The 9,048-nt window shown below is 47.1% G+C and overlaps 1 protein-coding gene across 1 annotated transcript; it reads right to left on the bottom strand.

Annotated features, from left to right (window-relative positions):
* Nucleotides 1-1,504: 1,504 nt before the first annotated feature.
* SOD1 (superoxide dismutase 1) lies at nt 1,505-8,770 on the bottom strand. Its single transcript, XM_075542380.1, has 5 exons — nt 8,613-8,770; nt 5,594-5,687; nt 3,581-3,650; nt 2,650-2,767; nt 1,505-1,699 (listed from the first exon to the last, which is right to left on the bottom strand). Exons 1-5 carry the CDS (start codon nt 8,682-8,684, stop codon nt 1,592-1,594), a joined length of 462 nt encoding a protein of 153 aa, XP_075398495.1. The 5' UTR covers nt 8,685-8,770; the 3' UTR covers nt 1,505-1,591.
* Nucleotides 8,771-9,048: the final 278 nt, after the last annotated feature.

Here is a 9,048-nt window from a genome sequence, read left to right on the forward strand (position 1 = left end):
AGCTTCTGTCGTGTATTTAAGGACTTCAGTGCAACCCTTTGCAATGAGCCTTGCCTGTTGCCTCTTTTATTAACTCCCCTACATGGCAGAAGTAGCCTGAACTTTTAAAAAAATACTTTGCTAAAATTGTTGGGTTAACGATTAGGGGGGGGGGGGACTTACAGGTGATCCAATAATGCTTACAGAAATACATCCCAAGCCTTTCAGCACAGAAAAGCTGTCAGAACTGCTTACCCAGTGCCAAGAAACTTCTAATTTTATGGCCTTAAAATTAAATGGCATGATTAAATTGTGGGCAGTGGGAACTGCAGACAGAGCCTGAGGGTGAGCCTGAGGCCAGCTTTTACTGCTGAGGCGACCTCCGCGCAGGTCAAGCTGCTTCGAGGCTTGAGCTTTTAATCCAGCAAGAACCCATCTGGTGTACAGACTGAAGGGACAGGCAGCAGCTGTCTCCACTTAGAGCAGTCCCGAGACACCCTCACCCCCATTGAAAGGCCTTCTTAGAGTGTCACAGGCGAGTCCTCGTAGTGCGGCTTTACATGGTAACAAGTGGTGCATTAGTGAAAGTGTCCGATACCATTTTAATACCGTTCCCACATTGGTCGTTTTAACCACTTTAATTTTAACTATTCTTTACCACCAATTTAAATTTTTGACAGTACTACAAATTATGCTTTCCCAGTTACGTTTTCCTCTCGAATTATATACATTTTGATAATGCACATATATATATTAGCCATCAGGGTTATAGCTTACTCCTGACTAATAACAAACAAAATTCTGCATTTCCCAGCTGAACAAATAGCTGTGAACAGATGTGAGATTACACAGGTATGTACTCATACTGAGGTATGTGAAGCCTCAAACATGTCTTAAGTGGTCAGAACCCTTGAGCATTTTCTCTAGACCCATGTCACAGCACAGTTCTGTGAAGGACTGATCTGAAAATGTTGCCAACCTCTACTTTCAGTGTAAATACAATGGACACATCTTAAAAAGTGGACTGTGCCATTTTGTTTGGCAGGTAGGTGAATTACTATTCTTAACTAAGACAAGGTTAGAACTTGCCTTTTACAGTACAAACCAAGAGGCTTTTATTTACACGGCATTTTTTTTAAGGGGAAAACCACCTTAATTTTGCTAAAATTTAACAGGGAAAACTTTATTTCTAAGATCAAATCGGTCAGGTTCCATGTTAGCTAAAAGACCGGTTAGTGTCTTGTGACATATTGATGATCTCATTAGAAACACTTCAGAAACAGCTGTGGAAGCTTGTTACCATGCTAAAGCTAGTCCAAGTAAGTGAGTATAGGAGGGAATTTTTAATTTCAACTTTGATTCTTTGAAAGGTTCAAAATACAGTGCCAGACCTGAGAACCAAAGAAATTCAGATAGCTAACCCATATGTGACTAAATTTGACAAAATAATGATCATTGAAACAAGTTTTAATCATTCCTTATTCCAGGTACTTAAAGCCATTAAAAACAAAGGCACACAAGTCAATTTTTTTAAGAGTACAGTGTTTAATGTTTGTCAGGTTCAATTTCTATAGCTAGCAAGATAGGACTCAGACCATGTCTGAGGGAATGTTTATTGGGAGATCCCAATTACACCACAAGCCAAACGACTTCCAGCATTTCCCGTCTTTGTACTTTCTTCATTTCCACCTTGGCCCAAGTCATCCTCTTTTTCATGGACCTTTAAGAAAATTTAAGAACATGTAACTGTGGACTATCAAGAAATGACCACCACTTCCCAACAATATCCAAAAGACCTGTAAGAACCACTTAGTATTACTTTAGTGACAAAAGTAGCACATTACAATAATCCTACCAGTTCCTTAGAAACTGTTACTTAAAGCTTTTTCTTGATGGTGTAAATCTATCCTAAAAGACCTAAATTAACAGGAGATGTTGTTGCAGGCCACCATATCCCCCTCCAGGATACAGTAATCTCAGAGTGTAAATTTCTTTGGAAGAAAAAAAAATAGTAAGACCTATAAATAAAAGTTAATCCTAAAATTATACTATTTAAGGAATGAAAATTTCAGCATTCTTCAAAACCCCCCCCCCTCCAATCTATGATTTTTCTGCTTCCCCAAAATGGAAAAACAATGAGGTCGGGGTCGGTTAGAAGTGACTTCTGGGTATTACCCATCTCCAGGGTTCAACAAAGGGCAGCCACTACTGGTAGTTTTGCATGAAACAGCCTTCGGACATGAAAACTTAAACTTGAATGAGTGCAGTTCAGGTCCATCTCGGGCTTTCACTACGAGGGAAATCTAGTCCTAGCAAGAAAATCTGCCAGTTTTAAAACCTGAAAGAGACTTTCCAATTCAGAACTAATAGGATCAAATTTGAAGGAGCTTCAAAACTTGTGTGGTAAGATTCCACAATCTTTTCACGGTCCACAACTTTAAGCCTCTTTGTATAACATACTGCTTCATTACTGCATCCTAGCAAACAAGTGTTTTTAACTAACTGACCCATTTTCACTACAGTCCCCCAACAAACTAAATTATTTCCTACTCTGAACTAAAGTTGCGATTTATATGAATCTTTAGAAATCAGGAATAATTGTCACAAAATTACAAGATACCTGAACCCTAGAAGCCATTTTGGGCACAACCCCATTAAATGCATACGTACCACCATGGTGCGGCCAATGATGGAATGGGCTCCTGAGAGCGAGATCAGGGTGTCTTCAATAAGCACGTCAGCCACACCGTCTTTGCCTGCAGTCACATTGCCCAGGTCTCCAACATGCCTGACAGGGAGAAAGCATCTCAGAGAGGTTAGGGCTCGCGTCAACTCTTAAGATGGCTCACAGCTGATGTAAAAAAGGATGGCTTTAGTTACATTGGGGTGGACTGAGATACATCTTCAGAATCAATTTTAATGAAAAATTAGCATTGAAATATTACGAGAGAAAAAAAGTCCCTGTTGCACCCTGGAAGGCCCATCTTTCTGAATTGGCAGATTTTGGAAACAAATCAAATAAAAATTGAAAACAAGTGCCTGGATACATACAGCTCTTCAAAAACAGTGGGGGCCGGGAAGAGGCCCATCCCTCATTTTAGAGACAGGGTCAAAGGGTAACGGTCAGCTATGTCTGTTAGTTATGGGTATAGCGAAGAGCGCTCCACCCCTAAGGCCTAGTATAAACGAATCCTCATCTTTCGAGTCTTCCTGAAAGGCTCACAGGACACGGGGGCATGCAATGGAGTCTCACCTAGTCTTCCATAGCAAGTTTTACCTATAGAAGCTACTCCTGTTTCACGGTGGGTTACGTAACCTAATGATTGGTAGTACTGTTACTGGTGTTGCCTGTATTGGTTCCCTTTGGCATTTGTATTAGTTCTGTATTCAATAAATGCTACAACACTGAATCGCTTCAAGTATTCCCATCTGTGAACTCCTTCGCCTAGTAAGTCATCAGTACTTGAGAAGAACAAATTCAAGAATGACCATTCAACTTAGCATGCAGTTGTTAAGTGGTGTACACAGATAGATGGCCCACCCCCAGCCACCCCCTCCCAGAAAACAGATTTCGGTATGAGTCAAACATTTTGTTACTCACCTTTCTGCATCCTTTGGCCCACCATGTTTTTTGGAAAGAGGATTAAAGTGAGGACCAGCACTGATACAGCCTATTTATACACATACACACAAAGGGGGGGGGGGTGGGGATGGGGGTTGAGAGAAATAGCTCAATTACAAACCAGAATTTTAAAGATACCTTTACATAATCTTTAAAGTTCCATGAACATTTGCGGGGGGAAACAACAATCCCTGATCACTACTAAAACTACATATGGAGAAAAGATCCCCTTTAACTTGATAACTTCCAGTGGGACCTCAGAGGGCAGGGTGGAGAGAAAAGTGAGGTCTCACTAGTACATCACCCTGGTAAAGCGTCTCTAACAACACGAATGTGCTACCCACTTTGCGTTTTCGACTAAGAGGAAGGCCAATGATGGTGCTTTTAGAGAGGGCAGTGTACCTTCGCGAAACTTCTAATCTCCCGATCACCACACTGCCGATGGTGTGGCCTTTACTGGGTGCATGCACCACCTAACACAGCAGCTTGTCTGAGAGCCAAGGTCGCTGCCTGGAACAACAGACGGTGAGGTTTATAGGGCACTCCTGTGTGCAGGGATGCCATTCGCGGGACATAACTGCCAACAGTGCCAGGCTTTCTTCATGACATGGCTTTCTTAACTCAGCAGCCCATGGAAAATTCCCAGTGTGTACATCCTTCTAGCCAGCAGAATCTGCAAGTCCTGGTTACAGGACAAGTCGGTTACAGGAAGTGGCACAGTAGGAAAGTTGGACCACAATCATCCTCCAAAGCCAGAGACCAAAAACTAAGAAAACTTGGGGAATTTTAACAGTTACTAAAATCACATCTGGTCACTAAATCACAATTTGGAACAATAATACGATGGCCTAAGCTAAGTAAATCAAATTATCATTAAACAGCCTGTGAACAGTAAATTCAGATTATTACTCAAATACAGCAAATGACCACTGAATGCACTTTAACTTGCTTCTAATCCCAAATTAAGGACAGGAAACTTATTCCAAAGCCCCAAGAACTTTTCAGTCATCAGTTTGTAATCTACTTTTGGTCCACAACAGAGCCTGTGCTAGGGGACATGACGTGATGCAGATTTTGTGCTTCACAAAGTGACCCCTGATGGCACCGTGGTTAAGCACTCGACTGCTCACCAAAAGACCAGCAGCAGGTCAACCCCACCAGCCACTCCGTAGGCAAAAGGGGGCAGTCTCAGCAAGCACACAAGGAAGTACAACAGCAGTTCCCTCTGTCCAAAAGGGTTGATGAGTCAGATCGACTTAAGGAGCACAGCCCATACCCAGATGTGTGCACTTCTCACTGTCCGGTCAATGGCTACTCACAGCGACCCTAGAAGGATGTGTCCCTGTGGTTATGGGAATAAGGAAGCCTCATCTTTGGCCCATGGAGCAGGTAGGGGGTCCAGTGTTCTCCACTATGTCACCAGGGCTCCTCATGGACTCACTACATAGAATCATAGAGTAGCCAATCTTTTCTTCTTAATCATTTTATTGGGAGCTCGTACAACTCTTATCACAATCTATACATGCATGTCGAGCACTTTTGTACATTTGTTTCCCTCATCATTCTCAAACCATTTGCTTTCTACTTAAGCCCTTTGTATCAGCTCATTTTCCCCTCCCTCCCTGCTCCACTCTCTCTCCTCCCCCATAAACCCTTGATAATTTATAAATTATTATTATTTTATCATATCGTACACCATCCGATGTCTCCCTTCACCCACTTCTCCGCTGTCTGTCCCCCAGGGGGGAAGTTATATGTAGATCCTTGTAATCTGTTCCCCCTTTCTACCCCCACCTTCCCTCTACCCTCCTGAGCTTTCTTTTCGTTTTCTAAAAAAACACCTGAGACTCTTACATCATCATCAAGCCAAAATCATGGTAGTATGAAAACTGTCTACATGTGAGCATCAAGCCGGAATTGATCTGAGTCATCATTTTAACTTGACAATTTTGTTTTCCATGTTACCAATTTTAACGCTGGCACAATGCTCACCTTGTGTGTTATCTCCAAACTGGTGAACATGGAATCCATGCAGTCCCTCTGTCAGCCCCGTGATGCGGCCTGAGACCACCACCTGCTCATTTCCCTTTATTCAAGAGAAGAGAAGAGAAAGAGCTGTTGCACAATCTAAAACTGGGTTCTTTCCACCACTCACAAAACGGATCGAGCGTGGACCTGAGCAGCAGGCCCACCACTTTCCGGCAGTGAGACTGTTTACAAGGGAGATGCTGCTCAGGCAGCCGGCTCCGGGGGTAGGTTCCATGACTAAACACAATCACCATACACAAAGCAGCGGCAAACCAAAATCTAAAACTCACTGCCATGGAGTCGACCGCAGAGTGGGGCCTGATTTAGGACTAACCGTAGAAACCATTTTCTAGAGCCTCCTCAGGCCTCGAAACCCCAAGACCTTTCCACTTTAATCACTGAGACCAAAAAGACAGGGCAAAATATTACAGCAGGTAAAAGAACCCCAGGAGGGAGTGACAGTGACACACAGGGCCTACATGATACAGGTATTCATGGGTGGGTGGGAACGATCTGTTTTCAGCAGTTTGTTCTTAAAGAGTCAGAGGCCTTAGTCCTGAAGATCTAACTTTCCATTGGGCAAATAGTGTTACCTCACACCCGTAGAGGCAAATTGGGCTCATAGCCACCCAACAGGGCAGAGGGCTGCTCCTTAAGCGGAGGCTGCAGCTCTTTCTAGAAGCCGAGTACCTCCTCTCGCTCCCTGAGCAGCTGGTGGGTTTTCAGTTGGCAGTCTAACACCTGAAGACGCCAGCAGGGCGTCTTCAAAACCAGAAACTAAACTGCCATCACAGTGACCTCTGGACAGAGTAGAACTGCCCCCTATGGATTGTCGGGGCTGTGTGACTGACTGATGAGTAGAAAGCCTCGTCCTCTCAAGTGGTCAATGGTTTCAAACTTCTGCCCTCACAGCTTGGAACCCACTACACCACCCAAGACTACTTCAGGGAAGCAGAAGGGAGCCTGTCAACTGCTCAGCACGCTGTCGCCCAGCAACATGGAAGACTCAGTATGGGAAGATCAACCACCTAGGAATTTGCACTTTGGGGGGAAATTTTTGTTATTTTAAGGTTGATCAACTAGTCCAAAATGTACATGCCAAACCAAGTAGTGGGAGAACTACCCCATACCCCACCAGGCCTCCTCCACAGGCCACCCAGGGAGCAAGTGTCCTGGGGACCTCGGGAATTTGGACTGAGACCTGCCTCCATTGGTCATGGTCTAAGTCATTTCTCAGAGGGCCAGGAAAAACGGTGCCTCGGAGGCTTCTCTGATTCCCTGGTGTATTAAGAGGAGGGAAGGGCGGTCTGACAACGGAAAACACAGCAAAACTGCAGTCGCCACTAAAGGAACTTTCCTGGAAAATTTGGCAACCATTTAGAGGAAAAATTAACATGAGGATAGAAACGCTCTCTCAGAATTTAAATTCTCCTGTGCACTAACTGCATAGATCTACATCTCCTGATCAACCTGATTACTGCTCCCATCTTGTCACACTTCTGTGAACTACTTTACATATTTTAAATCTCATTCATATATTACAAAATCTCCTGGGCTGAGCCAGGCACAGTACTTTTTGCCAGGTGGTAACCTCACCCAAAGGAACCTGGTGGCGTGGAGGGTCAGAGTAGGGCTACTAACAAGAAGTCGGCAGCCCCAGCCCCAAACCACCAGCTGCTCTGTGGAGGAAAAAGAAAAGAGCTAGCTCGACTCTGTCCTACCCAGTCACTATGAGTAGGAATCAACTGATGCTGGGAGTTTTGAGAACTGCGCCACGTTCAGGGGGCAGTATTATTCCCAAGTAATTCACTAGCACTATTATTTTGCAATATTCTTGATAAATGAACGTTTCTGACGATTTTGTTTCTCAGATTTGCTCAGAAGTTTATCTTTGACCATCCCGGCAACCTGCCTATTGGTAGAGCAATTATTCCAGGGGCAGTTTACAAAGACTCCGGAATGTTCAAGTTTTGTTACTTACCATGCTTGATGTGATGGAAGCACCCCAATCAAGCCCCCCCCCCCACCTCCTACCCACCAACCTCTAACCAGAATGGTAATTGTTTCCACTCCTGGGCGCACAGGAGTCACCTTGGAAACTTTTTGTGAAAACAGAGATGCTCAGAATGTAACCCCGAGGGGATGAGTATAATTGGGCTGGGGGGTGGGGGCTCCGGTAGCCGTTATTTTTGCCTGCGCTCCCCGGAGGGAGGAGTGTACTTGCATCCGGGGCTCAGCATCACGATTCTAGAAAAACCCCAACAGGTGACCTTACTTCGGGGGCTCCGGCGGAGGAAACGCCCTAGGTCAAAAACATCTGCTTTGCCGTAGTGGCGGACCGCGATCTAGGACAGGCACCGGTCTGCCAACTTTTCTCTCAAGGGTCAGCGGCTGTCTGTCGAAAATTGCTTTGGGGTTTTTGTTTTTTTTTTACAACCTTTTAAAAATATAAAAAGCACCGCTAGCTCGAGGGCTGAGCAAGAACGAGCTCCCGGATGACTGAGCACCCGCGGGCCACACCTGAAGACATCTGACCCAGCGGGGAACGGATGCGACGGCGACAACACGACGCCGCTTCTCGGGCCCCAAACACCAGCCTGCGCATCAAGCGTCCGTGCGACCCACACGACCGAGAAAACAACTGCGCCGGGAAAGGCCACAACCCCTCGGCGCACGCGAGTCCCCAGGCGGGCCTGCAGAGCTCGAGGCGACGTCGCGGCCGGGGCCTCTCCTTCCCGGTACTCGCCCTCCCCCGCGCCCTCGCCCAGGCCCAGCCCCGCGGCCCGGGCGCGCCCGGTGACTCAGCACTTGGAAACCGCGCCCGGTGGCGGCCCCGGCGACGCGCCGCCGCGGGCAGAGGCACCGCGCCGCCCGGCAGCGGGGGCGTGGCGAGGGCGGCCTGCCGCGCCTCCGGGCCGCTCGCGGGCGCAGGTGCGTCGCACGCCGGCGCGGCCCGGCCGCGGGCCTCGGCCCTCGTCCTTGCCTTCTGTTCGAAGTGGATGGTGCCCTGCACTGGGCCGTCGCCTTTGAGCACGCACACGGCCTTGGTCGCCATGATGTGCGTCTGGGCTGCGAGGACGCGAAGGGAGCGCGACACGGGCCGAAGCGGAACACGCAGCAGAAGACACGCAGGGGAAACCGAAATTACCCACCGCGCCGGGCTTTTATAGGCCAGTCCTGAAGCCCCGCCCACCCTGGCCGTAAACCAATCGGTGCGCGCGCACGGGCCGCCCTCCAGGGGCGTTTCCACGCAAGCGCCCGGACCGACCTGGGCGGGGCTTAGTAGAGGCGCGGGGAATCGTGCCCTTACGGGTCGCAGATCACCCCTGTGCCGTAGCAGCCAAATGCCCAGGAAACAAAACCACGGAATAAAACAGCCTTTCCCTTCCCAGGGGTGTAAGCGTGGATTTCAGTGTGTG

This window comes from Tenrec ecaudatus, chromosome 2, assembly GCF_050624435.1.
Source record: "Tenrec ecaudatus isolate mTenEca1 chromosome 2, mTenEca1.hap1, whole genome shotgun sequence".
Taxonomy (NCBI): domain Eukaryota; kingdom Metazoa; phylum Chordata; class Mammalia; order Afrosoricida; family Tenrecidae; genus Tenrec; species Tenrec ecaudatus.

What these genes read in the sequence shown, in the direction of transcription:
- SOD1 (XM_075542380.1), bottom strand. Translation starts at nt 8,684, where the DNA reads ATGGCGACCAAGGCCGTGTGCGTGCTCAAAGGCGACGGCCCAGTGCAG. An exon ending in CCATCCACTTCGAACAGAAG is followed by an intron (nt 5,688 to 8,612) that starts GCAAGGACGAGG and finishes TCTTGAATAAAG; the next exon opens with GGAAATGAGCAGGTGGTGGT. An exon ending in GTTTGGAGATAACACACAAG is followed by an intron (nt 3,651 to 5,593) that starts GTGAGCATTGTG and finishes GTGTATAAATAG; the next exon opens with GCTGTATCAGTGCTGGTCCT.